Raw genomic sequence first — 22,883 nt, 5'->3', positions numbered from 1 at the left:
CATCTGCATTTAGCTACACGACGACAACCAGGGACCGACCTCTCTGTCTCAGCTGCAGCAACAAAGGCGAATTATTCAAGCGAAGATGGAGAAGAAGAATAAGGAAGACAGGAAAAACTATTTCTCCCGTGCTCGCCCACAAGCAAAATGAGCAACGTCCGCGTGTTTCAAACATTTCGCCTTGAAAAAAATTACGTCGATTATTCCTGTTAACTGTTTTGCACTCGGGCGAATCAAACCTTGCTCAATAACCCCAGCCCCCACCTGGGAATGAAAATATTCCCCATCCTTGTTTCGGGGGGGGGGGGGGGGGGAAGGCCTGAAATTCATTGGGCCATGTGGAATGTGGAAGCCCGTGGAGAAGTCTTGACCACAGTGGCAGCCAATCTGCTCACGTGATGACCAGCAGGTATTGCCGAGATGGCCAGGGCTGGTGGTGGTACAGTTGCTTGGTGCATTGCGCAACAAACCCGGCTATCCTGGGTTCATGGCGAGTGATGGATGAACCAGCCCTGAGCATCATCCCCTTTATCGACCCGCACTAATCAGCAAGGTGAAGTATGGTCAAACTACCCACATGACTTACACTCCGTAGGTGGTCTTCATCAAGCACTACCCCCTACCCCAACCCATCACTTAACCACTCCCACCTGTGCTCCTTAATGTCACCACGGCTACACCACCGCGTTTAATAATCCCACTCTTTATTTTAACCACTGTCATCTAATGTACAACTTTATTGTTATTGTAAAGGGCCTTGTACTAAGGCACTATATACATCGGAAACGGTTAGATAAGAGCAGTGGCTTGGTAAGAAATCTGTCATTATTTAGGATTGCATGATCCCGTAACCAGGGTGAAATCTACTTCTGTTTTCCACGATGTCCTTGTGCAACAGGGATTATCCAGTGTGAACATCTCTGATCTATAGAGCAACTGTATATCGAAAGCATCAAGAGAATCGAAGCCTCACAAAACACACACCTAACATCATCACCACTTTTTTTCGATTTAAAGCTTTCGTGACGGCAGGGATTCATCTTCTTGGTTCTTTCGGTAAAGTCACGTAGAAGGGAAATAATAAAATAATAAAAAGAAAACATAATAAATTACATGTATTTTAATAATAAAAATAAGACATAATAAAATACATTAATTTTATTATGTTTAATTTTGATTATTTTATTATTTCCCTTCTACGTGACTTTACCGAAAGAACCAAGAAGATCATCACCACTGTGGCACCATCATCACTGTACAGTAATGTATTTCCGCACCTCCGATTAGCACGGTTGGCTAGGTACAGTGCAAAATAAGTTCAACGTGCATACATACATACATAGAGTAACACCCTCAATTATCTAGGAAAGTCTTATCAAGTTTCCACAATTTTTTGCCAGGAATATCCCGCTACATTGCGATATTTGGCATGACCTTGCCGACACGCATCACACCACCACCACCACCACACAGGGCAGCATGACAGTCACGGGCAACACAATCACCGAAAATCTCTCAACAGGAATGGTAACAGACTGATGTGAGAAAGACAACCGTGAGGTCCAGGAGGGAGGGGAGTAGGTGGCTGGTTTCCAGGGTGCCACGAAACAACGATACTCCCGATACATCGTACGGCATAAGATCCAGGGAGATTGCATCGTCCGTTTTGCAAAATTTCTGTTGTTCGTTTTATTTTTCTTAAATGTTTTATCTCGCGGAAAATTACGTACGAAATAACAAATGCAATGATTACAGTTGTGAATGGGACAGCTATTGTCGATTAAATTATCGCTCGGCAAAATGTGTTTCCGACTCATTGACTGCGTGGCTATTGTGTAACGCCACAATTGCCGCGGGTCATTTAACAAGTTATTTATTTATTTTCAGCGTTACTGGCAGCGGGTGCATTATAAGTGCGAGAAATGGCAATAATTTGTAAGACTTATGGAAGGCTGGAGTTGAGCGAACTGTAGTTGAATAACTTTTAAGCAAATCATTCAGTGCTGGATGTACATCGAAAGCAGAAAAACAGATTCTTCAAAAACGTGAAATACTATTACAAGCTAGGGATATGTTCCCGGTTTTTATATTAATCTGAAAAAAAATGGGCCTAGATATGAATTTCCAATCGGAAAAAAGGTTGGCTTGGATCGATGTGAAAGTATGACGTCACTTAAGGTGATACGTCACTTCCGCGTTTTTCCCAATAAAAGTGGTGTCCATGTGGCAGTGGGTGACATCACTATTGTTAGTACGAATACACGTTAATTACATAATGTATAATCACTCAATGAATGGATAAAAACACTAGATTTGAAGCTTTCGTGACTGCAGGGATTCATACTCTTGGTTTTTGTCGGTAAAATCACGTAGGTAAAATAATAATAAAATAATAATAAGTGAGAATAACTCAATTAAATCCCGACGTTTCGGAGGCAACACAAGTCTCCGTCTTCACGTGGGACGGTCAGAGCTAAATTTACTGTATCACTTGATACAGTTATTTTAATTTAATATTATTTTATTATAATTTTTTTACCTACGTGACTTTACCGGAAAAAAAACCTAAGAGTATGGCTAAAAACAATTTATTATAATATAGAGGACTGCAGGGCTTGGGCAATTGTTGACACCGGTTCACCGCCCGGTTGCCTTCCGGCTTGTCTGTGGTTCCACAGCGTTTGTGAAATGCAATGTGACTGAACGACGAGCGTATGTAAAACGAAATATTACGACAAATGCATTTTGTAAAAAGCGACATTTTAAATCGTCATAAATAATACAAATTCCGAAATTTTCAAGTACGAAACTCATCGCTGTTAACAAGAACGATATCGCGGCAACCCTAGGCAGCCCCGGTGTCGGGAAGAGGGGGGGGGGGGGTGTGAAGGCAAGTCCGACGATACTCACACAATGTGGGAGAGGTCTAAGGGCTTCTCGGGCTGGTCGGGGTACATGGGGTGTGCGGGCTCGCGGCTCGGCACGCAGCCCAAAGATTTACTAAGGGCGCGAGTTAGTTTCTTCGCCGGGGATTTCTACGTGGTGGGGAAGGGGGCGAGATGGGAGGTGGAAGGAGGAGGAAGCGAGGAAAGGTTAGCGTGGGTCAGGGCGCACATGACTAAAATACAGTGCAATCCATTCATAGATAATAATCATCAAATCTAATCATAATCATTCCATGGCCAAACCCAAAAATAATTTTCCGATCGTTATATTGAATGTGAAAATCTACGAGCTAAATGTAATAATAACCTTTGCATTTATATGGTGCTCGCTTTAATGCAGCGGAGTGCAAATCCATACCCAGGAATGCGCCGTGTAATTTTTCAAACTGGGGCCAATTTGGACGGTGACGCGTGGCACACAATGGGCCTACTCATTTCGGATGTTGTCACGGTATATTTAACGTCCGCTGTGCAGCCGACGGCGGGCAGTATTTCACTGTCAATACACCGGCAGTAGTAACCAGGACGACCTGCTGGATTCAAATCGCGAACATCTGCAACGAGCAGCAAACGCGCTACTGCTGGGCCGTAACCGCCCCAATGATGATTCACGCTGTCCCTGTAACTTTCTTCTCTGCAGGTGACTGAATATTGTACGAGCGCTGGCTCTATATCTTATAGGAGAGGTGTTTTTATATACGTATAAAAGGTTTATTAAGTTGCATAAAAATTTAGAGACTTGGGTATAAGACGCGAAGTTCTCTAAAATTTATCGGCATTATTTTAGTGGGCCATCTATAAATGGACCAGCCCATACACACATCGAACATTGCTCAACACATCAGTGTGCGTGTGTGTTCGTATAAGTGACCTGTACTCCTCCTTCACGTGGTGCTTCTGGAATGCATGCGCATGTGCGCGTGTGCGCGTGGTGGAGCGGTTAGCGCACTGCACTGCGAACCCGGCGACCCGAGTTTGATTCCTGCCCATGACCAATAACAGCAGAGAATGTTAGAACCGGTTCTAGCTCTCCCCTAGGTAGGTCAGCCTTAAATGAGCAACCTGGTGCAGTGTGTAAAACATCAGCACTGGGGAGACAAAGGTGGCTAGGTGTGGTGTTGACGACCCACCCCTCACCATGTGCTCGCTAACAGCACTTGCCCCAACAGTCTGTTCAGGCTATGCAGGGGATCATTGTCTTTAGCACGCGTGTAAAAACACCACACGTGTGTGTGTGTGTGTTGGCGCTGCACGTACCCACGAGGTGTACTCCTTCATCTGGTGCTGGTTCGAGTGGGTGCTGCTCGCCTGACCCCTCCAGAAGCAGTCCTGGCACAGCTGGTAGCTGTGGCACTGCTGGCAGCGGTAGCGGAAGCCCAGCATGCTCTCGCTGTGGCAGAACGAGCACTCCACCGGGTGGAACACTGCGCGCCCGCACGACACGAAACCCCCCGCTCAGTCGACTTTGCGTGACCACGGTAAAGAACGTGATAAAAAAATATTGTAATCATTACTTATTCATCCAGGAAAGACACTTTTTTTAAGGAGGGTCCTGAAAATGTTTTTTTTAAAGATGCTATCAGCGAAAAAACAAGTGTTTATACACCTGGGAGGGAACCGGAGTTCCCGGGGAAGGGGGGCAACACTCTATCCCCGTACGGATGGAAACAAATGGCGACGAGTTCACTTTGTGTACATCCTTCTCCTGGCGAGCCAGGGTATTGACGCTTCCTATGCCCACGGGAGGGTTTCACAACATTTGTGCAATCCACGAAACCTCGCTGCCTCCACAGTGCTGGATTACAGGTCACGTGCATAGCCACCGCTGTCCAGCGAAATGGTTTCTCTCACCACTGCCGAATGAAAAGCCTGCCCCCACTTGAGAGTGCTCTAGAGAGCTCCTCGTCTAGAAGGTATACTTGGCCTACTCTTCCACGCTGGTTGGACGTCTTGGAAGAGGTGGGAGTGCCCACACTTTACCCCACCATACGCAACTTGGCGATCGACTAATCTGTGCTGTAGCCATTTATACTGCTGGGTTATACTGCGGTGTGCCTACCGTTACATCAGGGCAGCATCCCACTGAGTAATTGCCATTAAGAATCGGAGCGTCGTTCTCCTACTCCACATTTCTAAATAACCCATCGCAACCGGAAGATTTGCGCAGACTGAAAAAAGTATATAGATTTAACAGCACACAAAGGTGTGCTGCTCACAAACAGGCAGGACTCCCATCATGCTTTGCGTGCTTGTCGTACTCCCAGCCTTGTCCAGATAACCGACTCACAAGAGTGCCGAGAACGTGGCCGTATCACCGTTGCGACAAATCAGAATCTTTATTTATACTGGAGGAATCCCATGAGCCGTTAAGCTTCTTTTCACAGCCGCAGTCTCCTTCGTGCCACTCCATGCACAGCTCCACATTTCACCCGAGCGCAAGGTGGTGGGGGGGGGGGTGTGTAGCACCCCAGGGGGCTCCACCACGCACCGTTCTCCACGTTGGCCAGGCGGTGCATGAGAGGCAGCCAGATGAGGATCTGCGGTGGCGGGTCCGACATGAGCGCGTCCAGAAACACGTTGAGCGTCACTTTCTTCTACAGTGGGAAAAAAAAACCCAGCAGGGGGAATGTGGGGGGGTCGAGAAGGGCGGTGAGAAAAAAGTTCCAACATACATATCATAAAATATTTGCGTAGCGACGCAGGAAAAACTGTTTGAGGCTTGACAGTGATGATGCGGGGTCCAGAAACGTTGGGTACCACCGGTCTATTAACATTGAACTTCCAACAGGAACCATTCTGAAAACAACACTGCCTCCCAGTGGCTGGCCATGAGATTCACATGCGTTTTGTTTCCAAGGCAGAGAACCGTTGCTGCACGACCGCGGCAGTCGGCGCACTTGACCGCGGGCCGCGTTAGCAACGCATCTCTGACATTACAAAAAGTAAACTTTAAAAAAATAACAACCAAGCTACAAACTATCTGTTACAGCTGTAAGATAAAGCTTTCACTGCATGTGTGAGTGTGTGGTGAGGGGTAGTGTAGCAGTTAGCGCTGCGCTACGAACCCGGCGACCCGGGTTCCATTCGCGCTCACGACCAACACCAGTGACGATTATCTGATGCGGACCCGGGCCTACCCTAGGTCGACTCAGCCTCAACTGAGTACCTGGTGTGGTGTGTAAACATCACCACTGGAGAGACAAAAACGGCCGGGCGTAGTGTTGGCCACCCACCACTTCGTGTGCCGTTCCCACCTTCATAGGTGCTCACTAGCAGCACTTGCCCCAACAGTCTGTTCAGGCTATACGGAGGCTCTTTGTCTTTGTATTCGAAGAAACTCTGTCAGTGTGCAGGCTCTCTAAGAAGCAGGATGCCAGCGTGTATGTTGTAAGAGACAGGGGTGCCAGTGTGTATGCTGTAGAAGACAGGTTTGTCTGTGTGCAAGCTGTATGAGCGGCTGTCACAGTGCAGAGGCCGGTTGTGGAGAGGCTGTGGCACTGTGCGGGCCTGCCTGGTGTGGGAAACACGAGCGGGCAGCCTGCTCCGTGTAGCCGAAGGAAGGCCCTTCGAAGACGGCCGTGGGCAGCTTGAGGACCTCATGCAGGTACTGATCGAACTTGTTCAGGACCATGACGCCATTTGAGTCTGAGATCTGGGAGAAAATATCTGCGGATGGGCAAGTGGTGGTGGAGGGGGGGGGGGGGGGGGGGGGGGGGGGGGGGGCGGGGGGTATGCAGAGGACGTGGCACACAGACACAGGCGAGCATGAATCGTGGGTGAGCATCGATCAAAGGTGAGCGTCCACCGTAAGTGAGCGTTGCGTCACAAACAAGCACGCTGCATCCACTGCTACTGGTCCAACATTCAACAGATTGATTAACGAAGCAGAACCCAACCTCCGCTTCGGGCAACTTCACATCAAGCCAGAGCACGCAGCGACACGACTTTTCTTAAATGACCCTCGCCAACATCGCCCGCGAAGGGAAACCCGGGGCCCATCTCTAGCAGAATTCCCCGACCGCAAGCCCTGCTCATACGTGCGCCCGTGCGTGCGCCAGTACGTGCGCCAGTACGTGCGCCCGTACGTGCGCCCGTGCGTGCACCCGTGCGTGCACTCACATCGCAGCTTGTCCACGACCTTGCCTCCACACATGGTGGCCAGCGCCACCTTCACCCCAAACACCGTCATCTTGCCGCAGCCTTCCCTGCCGACACAGCGGGGTTCACGCGTCACGACGGTGCTGCAGGGAAGCCGTCTGAGTGGTGGATGGGTCCAGGGCAGGGTTAGTATGGGATTGGATTGGTGGCTGGAGTCTAAACACGAGTTTAGGTCTCGTTAGGGTGAGGATGGGAATGGAATTGTGGCTGGGCCAGGATGGAGTCTGATTGGTCGCTGTGTTTGTGTTGGGGCTAAGATGGTGTTTGAATGGCGATTGGTTCCAGGTTAGGGTGAGGATGGATCTGAATGGTGGCTGGGTCCAGGTTGTGGTTAGGATTGGGTTTGAATGTAGGCTGGACACAGGTTAAGGGTGAGGATGGATGCATGTTGAACTTATTCCACACCGAACATAACCAACCGTGCTCATCGGTGGTGAACAACTAAACACAAAAATCTGTTCTAAAGAAATTAGTTTTCAATCCAGATTTAAAATTGCATAGCTCCAGTGGCTTTCTAATAATAATATGGATAGATGTTAAACGAAAGATAGATCTATAGTTAGGAGTACATTTCTATCGTACCTCTGACACTAGATCTAACAATTATAGATTTGAACTTTACCGAAAGAACCAAAGAATATGGATCCTTGCAGTCACGAAAACTTCAAATCTAGAATGAATCGCCTCTACGGGGAGGGCTTCCACATTTCTGTTAGAGTTTTTAACAGACAACGAGACGAGAAATCACAGCTAATCGAGTCACTAACCTTCCTCAAGAGTTGCCGCGATAACAAGGTAATACCTAAAACTCCTAAGCCTCGGCATTTCTCCCACTTTAGTAAAACATTTCTGGCTGTGATTTTAACTCTTGATGATGATTGCTTGTGTTGCAATCGAAACGTCGTGATTTAATTCACCTTCATTTATTTATTTCTATTCTTATCTCTTATTTTATTTTTTACCTATGTGACTTACCGAAAGAACCAAAGAATATGGATATAGATCTAACACGCCCGGGGAAGCACGCCCTACCCGTTGTAGGCGGCGAGCATGAAGTTGAGCAGCAGGTTGATGGACTGCTCCACGTGGATCTGGTGGGTGGTGGGCAGCCGCTTGTTCAGCTGGTAGTACACGGAGGCGATGAGGTTCTCCAGCCGCGCCACGCTCACCTCCGCGCCCGCGTCCAAGGCGTTGAGGCCGTTCTCACGGAACGCCTCGATCATGTTCCAGATGTCCACCAGGTGGACTGCGGGAACAGCGGCGCGCTGCACCATCAACTCCACGTACCCCTTTTGGTTTTCCTCTCCCTGCCCCCCCCACCCCTACGCGCCCTTCCCCCCAGGTGGGTTATCCGAGTTAGGGAAGTATAGAGTTTATTGAAACACACACACGGACGTGTTCAACATTTTAAACGTCGGCTAATAATTATGATTGTACTTCACATTGTGTCTATGATACTGGTGTAATTTCCCACACATGCCCTGTGTGTGTGTGTGTACCGGAATCGTTTGTTCAATAAAATACTTTTGGAAAGGAAAAAGAAAAAAGGATCAACTTCAGGTCACGTGTGTAAAGGAACCAAATTGGCATTCTCGTACTAAACTACTACGTACAATATTTCTGGAGTGCGCGTAATCAAATATATATCAATGAGCACAATCAAGTCATCCATACCACCGCCTGAAGAGGAAATAAAATAAACGTGATTTGTATGTGCTATGAATAAGGACCATGACCCGAAACGTTGGCTATCAGGTATTTTCCATTTTAAGGCCACAGTGGTATTGACAAATGTGTCGAGTTATTGTTACTGTTATTAGTGCCTGTGCAGTACAGCCAACGCAGCAGCAGCAGCATCACAAAATAGTTTTGAATCATTTGCACCTCATCTGTGTGCATGTATCTCTGTACGAATGTACGTGCCCATCGATGTATATCCCTACTTGTGAGTGGTGAGGGTCAACTGGCGAGTGGTCAATGTCAGGTGGGCGGTGATTGTCTGACAAGGGTCAAGTGAGTTGCTGTGCGAGTGCCTTGAACCACGACGTCTATTGGACGGGTTGTCCAAGGGTCATTAACACAAAAAAAACACAAGGTTTTGTTTGACCAAGTAAAAATAAAATATTGTTTTGGTCCTTCATGCTTCAGGTGTCCTAGATCAATGTCTTTCAAAAACATTTGGTTTGGCAGGCAAACTCTGGTCTGGAATGGAGCGGCATTTTTACATCTAATCCTTGTCCACTTACATACGAGTACAACAAGTCACACTATAACCGGTTTAATACTTACATAAATTAACTTATAATTGTACTATGATGAGTCTTACAATAATTCCGCTAGGGTCGCCTTGCACTGCAGGGAAGTTATTATTTAACGATGACTTGTGTTTGTGCAATATTTTCGATTTTACCTGTGACACAGTGGTTTCCGCTGCAACTACTATTTGCTTAATTTCTGTGCGATATTTTACTTGTTTTGCTCTTGTCACTTTGATGCCCCCAGGCCTTTCTTGCAAATTAGACCGATCCTGGACCCTCGAGTTACCACCCAGTTAAACAAAATAAACTTGAAACCTGGTTCCAAACTTATGGGCCTTTAGACCATTGTGGGTCTGCAAGGCTAAAGGGAAGTGGTCCACAGAACCATAGCAGACACTACAATGTGGAGAAGTTTTAATGTCGGTATAATGTCATTGGAGCACGAAGCTCCATGAACATTTATTGAAGGCGGGTTCCCAGTAAGGTTGGGTACCACTGCTATAATCAAGAGTACTCCATAAACGTAGGCAATAACACTATGCGAAGCCCATTCATAACTGGCTTCACATAAAGAAGTAACTCTTTTACACGTGTCATAAGTTCACCTAAAGTACGACTAAGACGACAAATAAATATGCCCGGCTTCCGAGGTCCACAGCTCTTTACGATCAAAGCAAAGTTCACGACGGCATCCACGCAAGCAAAAAATAAACAAACTATTTTCACAACAACCAGCCAACTCACGGTTGCATTTCTTTTGAACGAAGCGAAGCTTGCAAGCCGTGCGGTACGTGGACAGCCGAATGGCGTCGAAATTCTGAGCCCCTGCAAACAACAAAAAAAGACATGGATGATGACAGCGGCGAGAAAGACGCGGCGCAGCGCGGCATGCGCTCTCGCTCGCCGGCCTGGTCGGCTGGCCGGTGAGCGCGCGGGCGTGGCTCAAGCACGACGCTCCGGTGAGTCACATCGAGCATCCTCACGACAGGGGTAGGTGGCGGCGGCGGCGATGCACGTGGCTTGTAATCAGGCACTGAAGGCGAAGGTTGGTGGATCGCACACGGACGTTGTGGAGAAAACTCCCCTCCCCCCGTAGGTGTCGAGGTGCCGCCGTACCTTGGCTCTCCAGGAAAAGTTGGTACGGCAAAATTACCTGTTACGTCTGTACGGTTTCCCCGGGTGCACCGGTTTCCTCCCACACGTAAGCACTCATTAACTGGCTGAAAACATCTTAATGTATAGACAACTGCAAAGCTTGGGCAATTGTTGGCACCGAATTACCGCCTGGCTGCCGCCTTCTCACTTGTCTGCGGTTCCCTCCTCGCGCCTCCCACTTCAAGTGCGAGAAAATGTTGTGCGGCGCTTTACGAGTAAAATTTACAATTACTATGAAGGGTTCTTCAACATTTCGAGGCACCAAAATGCAAGACAGAGGCCGTTGCGTGCACGGCTGGTCTCGGGCCTGTCCAGGTCAGCGACCAGGAAGATAATGTCTGCACCTGGCACACCACATCCAGAACAGAACCCCTCGCAACGACCGTGCTTCACTTAGCCACGTGCCACCTAACCCCACATCGACCAGCCACCCACCTGGAAAATATTCAGTTTCACAATTCCAAATAATGGACACGCATATTGTCCAAAAGTGGCCGCTCTTATTAGCTGGCCCCACGTGGCCCCGTCAGGCAATCACGACCACGAAGGCAAAGGCAATTAGCGACCACTTCTGGCATTATCCGTCGCCGCTAGCCTTTCATCGCCCATTTGCCGGAGATGCGCACATAAAAGCTGACATTTGGATAACATCCACTAATCTCCGCCGCTGCAATGCTCCGGTGCACACCACAATCGCAAGTGCCCGCCCGCGCCAGCAGAAGGGCGGCGTGAAAGCCCGCAGAAGCACCCGTTGGTTGTGCAACGCTCACAATCGCGTCGCCCATTCGGTTGTCACGTAGAGATTTTCGCCGCCCCACCACCCTCACCCAAAACAAAACCCAGCGATTGTGGGGGGCGGAGGGAGGGCGCCAGGGTTTATACGATCAGGGGCTTAATTTCGCGCGGAGAAAAAACAACGTGGCGAGCGGCAGTCACACAGCACATGGCGAGCGGTATAACGGATGCGGCGTGCCCGGCGCAGAATTGTTTTGCTGGTCGCCAACCCAAGTGGAAAGAGCTAAAATGAATCCCTGCGCACGATTTAATTCAAGAATACATTTAATTTAATTTCCCATTTTAATCGTATAATTCACTGCTTCTGTTTCTCATTATTTTCCGTCTTGGTTGTAAAGTTTTGTTCGCTACATTAACTTAAAACACTTACACAATCGGATCGAATAAAGTGAAATCTACGAATCTGACGAATCGCTACACGCTTAACTTGTACAGCATCTCGAGAAGCGGAGGGTGCATTGCGGCAAAACATCACCGAGCGTCACTATTGCCCGCTCAGTTTTCCCAGCAACGAAGGTTATTCAAAGCGCCTTCAAATCCACAGCTGCGGTGCGCCTTGAGAATGGCGACGCGCTCCCGTGGAACTCTCGTGAAGCTCCCTGGAGCTCCCGTACAGTTTTCTGTGGAAATATAGCGGAGCTCCCGTGGAAATCTCGCGGAGCTCCCTGGTGCTCCCGCAGAGCTCCCCCAGAGCTCCCGCAGAGCTCCCTCGGAGCTCCCGCGGAGCTCCCCCGGAGCTCCCGTGGAGCTGCCATGGAGCTCCGTGGAGCTGCCATGGAGCTCCGTGGAACTCGGGCGGAGCTCTCATGCAGCTATTTCCGCGCTCACCGCCGCCCCCGTGCGCGAACCCCATTGCACGTGCCCGCTTGCGTGCAAGACGTACGCATTTCGAGGAAGAGCTGCCGACGGTCCGCCATGACCTTTGAGGGTTGCGCCCGATCGTCAATCATTCTGCGGGAGAAACACACAGAGCACAACACACAAGAGGCAGCCGATTATGGGCGGTCTCGCTGGGAGAGAGCGTTGTCGAGAAGTGAGAAAGCGTGCGAGAGACGTCGACTAGCCAATACCGCGGTGTGACTAACTTTTTTGTAAAAAAAATTTTTTTTAAACAAGCTCACTACCAATGAGCTTTATCAACCATTAAATTGCCGTCCACCCCACATAAAAGCCTGGAAATTAACAGCTAAGCACAAGGCGGGCAAACTCGAAATGCTAATGCAGTGGGTAAAGGGTACCTGTACTGCTGTGCCCAGCCATACAGTAAAAGCAGGTGAGGCCGGCAAGAGCATTCCAGCGTGGCAGCCACCCATTTGAATTCACGCAACAACAACGGCGAGATAACGAACAGAGCGGCAGCGTGCGACCTCCAGCCTCCAGCCTCCGCCGCCGTCTAGAGCGTGCGCGCCAGTTGACAACGGCAACCGATCCAGGGATTAAATAGCGGTGTTCAAGATTAATAAGAACGTCTATTGCACTGCCAATTGATTCGGCAGCCGAGCGCAGCGCGTGACGTGCGCGTCCCGCACGATGGGGGAATCGTATTCAGCGCAACCCGCTGGCGTACAGTGCACCCACGCGGCTCCATTCACCGTTAAGTTATTTAACATCGGGGATACTGACAGACGGCGGTGGCTGCGGCGGCGGCGGCGGCGGCGGCAGCGGGTAACACTGCAAAATCCGGCTATCAGTTACCGCCACACGTCCATCCGAATCGCTGCAGACATTCGTCATCAATTGTCACGCGCCGCGCCAGCAGCACATGGGAGGTCTGCCCACAGAACACGCGGCGAGGACGCAGAGAGGCCATGTTCTTACACGCCGGACGCAAAAGAGCCCGGCCCCAAACTGGCACGCGGCTCACAAAACAACCGGCGATCTTCCCCCTTGGTCGGCGACGTCGCTGGAAGCGCTGGTCACAACACACAAATCTCCTCGCTCCGGAACTTCTGGAGGTATTAATTACTACAAGGGGGGGGGGGGGGGCCCAAATTTAGGTGGGCCCCCCTCTCCCAGTATAGCCGCACCAGCTGTCCTGGACACGCATGCCGCGCACCGTATACGGCAGACATGGTCCCCTGGAGGCAACGGGCAGCACTATCCATAGCCCCAGCAAGCGAAGGCCACAAGGCATGGTACGGGGCGGCGGCCAGCCATAAACTAGACGGCTTGCCCCGTTCCATTGAGCGAGCCTTCTAAAACGCGTCAAAGGACGTCTCTTTATGGAAGGGGACCGGGCGGCAGTTTTTACTCAGGTGCGTTTATCATGAGCGGAACTATAATGCGTTGGTTTCTAAGCAGCTTATAGTGGGAGGGTGCCAAAAGGAATTTGACCATCGATGGCCGTGAACCACAGAGGCTCACTAATATGAAAGCAGGCCAGTTCAATACATGCTCACCTCCAAAACAACAATGTGCTCGATGCCTACCGGAATTTGCGCAAGATTTATAATATGCATTTGTGACAATTCATTATCAAGGACGCGACCGATACAATACATGCAGTACAGACACACACTCCAATGAACAACATCATCCATTTCCCCGACACCATAAATTGGGCTGCTCACAGGAACGGCCATGGATCAAAGAGATAACTACTGAAAACCGGAGCCACGGCACGATAAGAATGCAACTTAAACGCTGGGCCGGCTTCTTGCACGGAATTAAATTAATCCTCAACCAATTCCCATTACATGCATTGGTCAGGTCCCATGGTGTGGTGGGGGGGGGAATCCTGAGCTTGTGCCCATCTCGATGGTGCAGCAAGATTTTGCGATGCATACCAATGTTTTCCTCTCCGAGCGGGGGAGACGCGGACGTGAGCACTGCCAGGCGCACACGGCCGGCGGCGGCTCACCACCGGCGCGCGCAAAACATTCGGTTCGTTTTATTTTCTTTCCCCGCAGCAGCTCCTTAACGACAACGGGCGCTATCACGACAACCATATGAAACGGCAGCATCAATCAGAGATGCCGCTTGACCGATTAATCACGTCGCTTTTGTCAAAATACCGAAGCAGCGATGAAAATGCCATCGGGGTGAAATACCGTTGCGCTCCTCGGCGGGAATCCGAAGCACAACAATACGAGTCGGCTGCCACGGGTGGTTTGTGAGTGAATGTGAAGGGCAGATTATTAACAAACACACACGCACATAAAACCGTACGCAGTAAAATACGCACTGCCCCCCCACCCCCGTAGGTATTTGTAAGTAATTTTGGCTTTATAATCGACGAGCTATGCCGAGAATCGCCGCTGGCGTACAGCCACGTAATTTAAAACACAAAGCCTCGTCGCCGGCAAGTTAAACTTGGGATGCTCTTTGGTTGGTCAGAATTAGCGCGGGTGGGGTTCTGGTAAGCAGCAGAGGGCCATGTGTGTGGTCATGCCACCTGTTGTGCAAACTTTGTGTGCTATGAAGAAGGGCCATTGCCCAAAACGTCACCTATTGTATAGTTTCCTCTTAAAGGCTGCTCACCAGTGTCATGGACGAATGTTAGTTTTTTTGTTATTGTTGTTTACAAGAGCTGTACAAACAGCTGCCCTGTGGTCCCATCCGGCATGGGAACTCGGGCACGCCGACCTATCATCGAACAATACCAGAGAGACAGCAAGCCCCTGGCAACGTGCGACCGGGTGACCCAGAGGTCAGAGCACAGAGCTGGCACCGACGGGGTCCTGGGTTCGAGTCTGGGATTCAAACACCTGCGATCGCACCAGGTTTTCACAAGTCAAGTGAAGCGAGTTGCCGGTCTCCGCCCCAGGATACCAGAGGTTGTTTGGAGCGTAATGGATCGGTGTCCACATCTCGCACCTCGTCAGAACTCGCCCCGCCCCTCCCTGACCCTCCAATCAACAGACAGAATTGTGCGAGCTCCAACTCTACCAGTCTCCAATCCAAACGATAAATAAGTAACCTGCTTCTTGATTCTTTCGGTAAAGTCACGTAGAAGGGAAGTATATAAAATAATAAAAATAAAACATAATATCTCACGACGTTTCGGCCACAACACAAGCAGTCGTCCTCAGTTGTGGCCGAAACGTCGTGAGAATAATTTGATTATGTTTTGTTTTTATTATTTTATTACTTCCTTTCTACGTGACTTTACCGAAAGAACCAAGAAGATGAATCCCTGCAGTCACGAAAGCTTTAAATCGAAAAGTAACCCGCTTTTTTGCCACTTATTTTGCCTACATTCCAGCTCCGGAAATATCGGTTTGATTGTTACGCGACGGACACTTTTCTTCTATAAGGTGTACCCTCTCGTGTCGACAGAGGTCGACTGGAACAACTTCAAAATAAAGTTCCAAGATAAAACTTTTAAGGCGACACAACCTCCGACGCAAGGATCATGCACTGCTCGCCGCAAATTTCCAAGCAAACATTTCTTCATCCGACGACGCCGATGGAAAAACATAACGGACAGTAGCAGTACAGGCCAAAAAAAAAAACAGACGCATGCCCTTCGTCATCTCCGGGGGACATTCCGTTCCCGCTACTCGCACGGCGGGACCAGGTAACGGGACCGGATCTCTCCGAGAGTTTATTTCTCTCGCCGAAAGCGATTGGAGGCGGGCGGCAGCGAGCGCTCTGCACGGAGCACGCTCGCCCAGAGGGAGGACTTTGAATAACACGGGAGGCACGGCCTTCACTATACACATGCCCAAAAGTAGAAGCAAGGGTGCAGCGCAGGGAGAACGTGCGAACAGCGGACCATGCGTGCAAGGTGGGGGTGGGGGGAACGTAAAACTTCCGAAAATAGAAGAGCAAAACAAATAAGCATGCACACGATCTGGTGCCAATGACTGGACCACAACAATCTCCCAGAACTCTGGCGCTAAGTCAGGCTTGCCGATCTGGCACTTGCTCGCCAGCGGTCAGTCACTCTTCTTCCGCAACCATTAGGAAATTCACTCGCCGATTCATCCATCCACGTTGAGGACTCTGTCTGTAAGACTACTGTTTAGTCTCGTTCGTACCATGTTCGACCACTGCACTGCAGTTCAACACACACACACACATCTCTCTTCTTGGTTCTTTCGGTAAAGTCACGTAGAAGGGAAATAATAAAATAAAAAACATAATAAAATACAATTCTCACGACGTTTCGGCCACAACGCAAGCAGCCGTCCGTGCGTTGTGGCCGAAACGTCGTGAGAATTGTATTCTTATTATGTTAAAGTTTTATTATTTTTTTATTTCCCTTCTACGTGACTTTACCGAAAGAACCAAGAAGATGGGTCCCTGCAGTCACGAAAGCTTTAAATCGAAACACACACATCTCTCGCTCTGCTTCTTCGCTCACACTGCTCGACTCTGAAACTCTCACTCGTATAATCTCTTTTCCCAAACTCTAAGAGCTCCGTGCAATTTAAGAAACGTATGAAGTCTCATCAATTATATCCCCAATATATCTGTTTTTTGCCGTTGAACAGGCTGGCCCCTTTATGGGCCTATGCTCAAGCAACCGTGATATTAAAAAACAAAAGTAGCTGCAGACAAAGTAAAATCAGCTTCACACAAGTTTCAAATGTATTTAGTTTAACCAGGTGAGAACTCGAGAGAGACGAGGATAATGGAATTTGATAGCGAGGTTGGGTCACCAAAATGACACAAAACAAACCAAACAAAATGTATGGACGGTCACGGAGGAAAACATAAATCTGGGGGGAAAAAACAACCGCGTCACGTGAGAAATCGTTGATGAGAAGAAGCGGCGTGTTTACTCTGATTGATTGATGTCTCGTGAGAACAAGGGCTATTTTGGCCCAAGATTGGCCCAGGTTTGGCCCGGGGAGAGCACCAGAGCCTGGCTCTGTGTCCCAAAGCTCCATAAACCCTCCTTCACCACTTTGCCCCATCCATCTTCCACCTCTTACCCTCGTCAGCCAGGGAGTGGCGATTCAAAATTTAGCCCAGTGCTTTCCAACATTAGGCTGAAGGCGCTTATACATTAGCTCTGTCCGTCCATCCGTAACGGATGATCCGATACAAATGAAACTTTTTAGTATACAGTGGAGTTGCTATTACACACTTGGCCTATTGAAAACAGGCCACACTAATGGATAAAACCAAGGGTTGCCTAAAACTTGGAGAAAAAACCCGAGAAAAAAAGGACGATATTCTTGGGTCTTTCGGTAAAGTCACGCAAGATAGGTTAAAATAAAATTACAAAAATAACAAAAAACTACGACGTTTCGATCGCAACAGGAGGAAAAAAAGGACCATTTGCAAACGCACATTGCACCGAGAGCTGTCGCACTTTAAAATGCAACACATCAGGAGACAACGCACGTTGGAAAGTTATTACATAATCCGTGAGCGTGCATGGCATGGCACGGTGGCGCAGTGATTAGGAGGCACTTCGTTACAAAACCTGCCGACCTGGGCTCGATTCCCGGCCATGGCTAGCATCAGTACCAAGCGATATCTGAACCAGTCCTGACCCCCCAATCTACCAACTCTCACCCAGCAATAGGGACGTCTTGTGGGAAGGCTCACATACAGCAATAGATTGAGAGGGGTGCACAAATAAAGCAGGTACTTATTAGCGCAGACTAATTTTACCTATTGTAGTTTAAATCATTTACCTCCGTGGGTTTTTTAAACTAACACAGCCGGGAGGTTAAACTAAGCGAGTGATGTCACACCACGCGTGTCTCTCTTCCACAGTGACCCCCGCGTCGCCGCCAACGATTCCAGGGTGTGCCAGCCTCCGACCAAGCATCTGGCTCGGTTTCGGAAGCGGGTCTGGGGGTGGGCCTCACAGTCTTGGGGTGGCGACATGGGCGAGCTGTAAGCACCGCTCCGCTGCCTGTTGCAGAAGTTCACCGTGCGAGCCGCCCTGGCCCACAAATATCAACAATATCTGAATAAAAAAACGAGTTGGCAACGTATGCCGCTGTCACAGTGCAAATTTGCCAAATTTGAAACTTACCCGCAAATTACCTACGTGTGTAAAAGCTACATAGCAACATCACCGCTAACCACAAAATCCCGATCGCCGGCATATATATGTATGTTGAACTTCTTTCGCACCGTATGTAGCCAACCATGCCAATCGGAGGTGCGGCAAAACCTTAACAATGGCACGAATACTAAACGCAGAAATTATTTCATGATCATTTTATTTGTGGTCTGGGAGGGATTCGGGTTCAGCTGGGCCAAGCTGCTGTGGGGGCAATGGGCTCTTGGGGACAGCCCTGGTCCACCACCGATGCACGGCTCTGCCATTCAGAAACCTTGACCACGTGAGTTGTTTTTGGATTGTTTTGGTCGCGTGTTTTTTGTCGTTGTTGTTGTTGTTGTTGCTATAAGCAGGTCCCCATGGAAAATGAACGTCTCTTGCCCAATGGGTTTTTACCTGTGCCAAAATAAACCTTCACCCAAAACCACAACAAAGCATGGCATTCACGTGTGTTCAACTTTTGTTCTTGGAGTCAAAGACCGATTTCCATTGAATTCACATGACTTACTGTGTAGTCGGCAACTCGGGCACTATTACTCATTCTGGACCATGTTGACAGACACGACGAACTTATGCTCTGCCCATCTAGAGTCTTTACCAGCCATCTATGCAGTGCCCGCCCCACAGAAGAACATCCCGGTTTCAATTTACCCCACAAAACAATCGCCTGGACTGAACTGCATCCGAACGCCGCGTGGCAGACACGGCTATCTCCGACACGGAGAGAAAAATAAGAATAGCCCGGAGTGTGAATGCGGTCACCAATCTCAAAGCGTGGACCCACATAGCTTCGATCATTCACTGGTGCCGTTTCAGGATGTTCACCATATGGCTACTCCTGAAGTCGCTCACTGGTTCACTCGCCAACCTCCCCATGAACGCATAAGTAATGCTGATGAACGCACCGCCCGCCCTAACAAAAAACGGCTGTTGAACAGATTCGTTGGGGACTCCCAAAATCTATTTGAGACGAGATTGAACAAATTATTCTGGTGACACTGCATTGGCAGTGCTGCGCGAGCACATGCCAATAGCACTGTGGCCTCGAAAAGAAAAAAAACTAAATAATAGGAGACATTTCGAGCAATGGCCCATATCGTCACAGCACATAGAGAGACCTGCGAGGTAGGGTGATTTAACCAAGAGAGCCATCATCTAAGCACAAGTGGAACAACCTAACACAATTCAAATCCGCAAAGTTACTCGCACAAATTACGGATGATGTGGACAGTATAAAAATATATATACTGTCCCGCAAGTATAAATGTACACGTGGGGGAGTATCTAAAGGTTTCAAGGGCACTTGGGTCTCTTTATTTTGTCAAGGACCAACCCCTCGGGCTGCAAGAACCTGCCGCGTGGGAGCAGCTGAGAAGCATCCTGTGCAGGCTCTTGAGTGGCTCAGGACGCGCGAAAAATCACGCTTTCAGCTTCGTGTTGAAAAGCCACGCGTTCACCCGAGTTTTTAATCTTTAAAAAAAAAACATTCACAAACGGTTAAGAAGTTCCTCCACCCATGCCACTGGAAAGCGAGCACATGAAACGGTGTGAATAATCCAGATTAGAATGTGTCTAGCAGTCCTGGACGGCAGACCTGAATATAGGTGTGCAGCCTACCCTGTCGAATGGGTGACAGGGAAAATCTTATGCGTTTGGCGACTGGAACGCGATCACACGACAAGGCATAAATAATCCAAGCGTTCCCGCTCTGCTCGAGTTGCGCAGGGAGGACACGGACTGTTCCTGTGATGTTCACTCATCGATTTCTTATCCACACTGTGCTCAACCACCAACACTGCAAAATGAAATGAATAATCTGGCGATTGCCTGCTGCTGCTGCTGTTTCGGCAGTGGTGCACAAGCACAGGTAACAACAAAAAACTAAAACACAAATGTAAATACGACTGCATTTAAAAGAAAAAAATATATAATTGGTGACATTGCAGGAAAGGCCTTTCTTTATAGCACATAAAGAGAGAGGCCAGACAGATAGAGGACTTGCACCACACCACTGGTCACACCACTTTTCTTTCTACTTCTTCCATCGCACTGCTCCACTTGGGAATCCCCTCGCCTATCATCTTTCCTCCGCCAGCTCTTATAATAAACAATAATAACCTTGCACCAATTCAAGAAGTTAATACTGTGATAGTCCTGTTCGGCCACTCGACGTTTGAGGGCCTTCGGGTCCGTGCTCACGAATCGTGTTTAAAAAGAAGTATTATAAAGTATTGTCTACGTGGAAATAACACCTGGCTACAAACCGAGAGGTACGACACAGTGCCTGTGTAAAACACGTGTTCGCCTTATAAGCCCGTTTTCATTTCATAGGGTAGGGTAAGCAACTTGGAAGATGTTAACAGATTGTGGCAAGAATGTATTGCAGATGCAAATCAGAAACAGGAGGTTGCGGTGGTGGGTGAGCGAGGATCGGAGCGGGGCAGGTTCACGGAGACGGGCAACACAAAGTGGCACTCAAAGAGGTCAGCGAACGACGCAAAGACCGAAAGCCAGAGATGGTGTGGGATGCCATCCGAGTGGTCCGTGTGAAACGAGAGTCAACTTTGCATCGACTCCAGGGGTCCAGCAGGAGGAAGCGAAGTGGATGCTGTGTTGACATCCGCAGTATTGGTCATGCCGAATTCTTTACGTTGTCCCGCACCGATTCCTAGGTTACGTGTTAATTCTACAGGGCGGTTTAGTTGCAACACATGGACACGTTGAACAAGTCAAGTCTCCACACCCTGCTGAGGGCGATTTGACCTGCTTTCACCACGCTGCTCAATGGGGTTGGGTCAAGGCAGGGAGCATATACATTGATGCATGGTACAGTACAACGATGGATTTCTCTGCAGTGAAAATTGCCCCCCGACAATACTGTATTAGCGAGTTGATAAGACAGACTTTTTTCCCCCCTGCATTTTAAAGCATAAGTTGGCAGTGTGTCTCATAATACGGTGCGTGTGTCCGTGTGACCAGATGAGATTGGGGAGATGGAGTGTGCCCGTTAGCGCATTTCGCTATGCGGCCCGAGTTTGAGTCACGCTCACTGTCAACATCGGTGACGAATATCTGAACCGATGTTGGGCCTCCCCGAGTCTTAAACGAGTACCTGCTACAGCAGGGGTCGGGAACCTTTTTGACTGGGAGAGCCATAAAAGCCAAATATTTCTAAATATATTTCATTGAGAGCCATATAGTATTTTTAACGTATAATAAATTAAATATGTCTTACTTTTAATGCGACTTCTGGTGCTATATGGTTTTGCTGATGGCCTTGTTGTCTGGTTCATACGTGGTGAGGTTGAGCTTCATGCAGGCGTGACCCGTGAAATTATCTTCAAAACTAATTTCTGTTTACTTTAAAATGACACCGTACTATTAAACAATATCACAAGTATTTTAAAAACAGTTCCAAACTGATTTTTTTTTATTATTATTATTTTTTTCAACTCAAAATTGTCTGGGAGCCATATGCCGTCACTGGAAGAGCCATATATGGCTCGCGAGCCTTAGGTTCCCGACCGCTGTGCTACATGTGTAAACATCACCACTGGGGAGACAAAGGTGGCCGGATGTGAGAGACCTTTGCCTTTGTGACCATAAACGTATAACTTTATTGACACAGGGCACCAGTTTGGGATGCGTATTACTTTGCGGAGTATCTTATGATCCGGAGGAAGACCGTAACACACGATATATATTATATAATCGAGATAACTTTTTTTTTTATCGGGGCTAAGAGATCAGAAAAACTCCATTCATAAATCCAAAACATTATCTCGTCAGCGTTTCATCATATTAAACCAACACAAGTATAAAACTCGGCACAAGGCACGTACTCCAGCGAGAGACGGAGTTACGATCGGCACTCAAGAGGTTCCCATGAGAATAACGTACAACGCCGGCGTGTGCGCGTCGTGTGCGGGGACGTTAGCGCAGTGGCTGGAGCATCGCCCTACAAACCCGGCGAGCCGAGTTCGACTGCCGCTCACGGCCAACATTGGTGACAAATGTCGAAACCAGTCCTGGGCCTCCCCTAGGTCATCTCAGCCTTAAATGTGTACCTGGTGCGGTGTGTGAACATCAGCACTGGGGAGACAAAGGCAGCCAGGTGTGGTGCTGACCACCCAACCCCTCATGTGCCATACCGGTCTTAATAGGTGCTCGCTAACAGAACTTGCCCCAACAGTCTGGTGAAGGCTATATAGGGGATCTTAGACTTTGTCCTGTGGGTGGAGGTGTGTTTAGAAAAAGATTAACCCCTTCCACATATTAACCTTATGGCGGTACCCCGGGGTACCAGAGTACCCCGGCTCTCGCATGATGTCCGTGATGCAGTCATTTTTAGTCTGTTGATGGTTGGCGACGCGGCAATCGACTCATCTCGACGAGCTGTACACGATGCACCGCTACGGTGCGTACCGCGAGCGTTCAGGGTTTCGGCACAATCGTCCTCGCCGCGTTTCGACATCGCGGAGTGGCACCGATGTCGGATTGATTGGTACCCCAGTCGCAGAGTGAAGTACACCCCTGGAAGAAAGCATCCCAGAAATAGAATATTGAATTGCCTCGGCCATTTTCTATCATTTGGTACCCCAG

General features: G+C 48.8%; 1 protein-coding gene across 11 annotated transcripts in view; it reads right to left on the bottom strand.

The window, feature by feature from the left end:
• The window catches only part of DTNB (dystrobrevin beta), a 69,223-nt gene that overhangs the window by 36,118 nt on the left and 10,222 nt on the right, over nt 1-22,883 (bottom strand). For 3 of the 11 annotated variants that reach the window (XM_061568831.1, XM_061568835.1, XM_061568834.1), the window contains exons 2-9: nt 12,195-12,262; nt 10,106-10,186; nt 8,136-8,349; nt 7,065-7,150; nt 6,457-6,611; nt 5,434-5,539; nt 4,203-4,369; nt 2,911-3,035 (exon numbers count right to left, since the gene is read on the bottom strand). In XM_061568831.1, coding sequence (XP_061424815.1) covers nt 2,911-3,035; nt 4,203-4,369; nt 5,434-5,539; nt 6,457-6,611; nt 7,065-7,150; nt 8,136-8,349; nt 10,106-10,186; nt 12,195-12,261 — 1,001 coding nt within the window. In that variant the 5' untranslated portion in view covers nt 12,262. Of the gene's footprint in view, nt 1-2,910; nt 3,036-4,202; nt 4,370-5,433; nt 5,540-6,456; nt 6,612-7,064; nt 7,151-8,135; nt 8,350-10,105; nt 10,187-12,194; nt 12,263-12,549; nt 12,616-13,006; nt 13,097-13,129; nt 13,218-22,883 lie in introns of those variants that run through there. The other 8 variants (XM_061568830.1, XM_061568839.1, XM_061568833.1 and 5 more) reach the window with 7 other exon arrangements.

The sequence above is a fragment of the Lethenteron reissneri genome, chromosome 42 (genome assembly GCF_015708825.2).
Source record: "Lethenteron reissneri isolate LAM-NWPU_2019-01 chromosome 42, ASM1570882v1, whole genome shotgun sequence".
Classification (NCBI taxonomy): domain Eukaryota; kingdom Metazoa; phylum Chordata; class Hyperoartia; order Petromyzontiformes; family Petromyzontidae; genus Lethenteron; species Lethenteron reissneri.
This window is presented reverse-complemented; position numbering and strand designations above follow the sequence as displayed.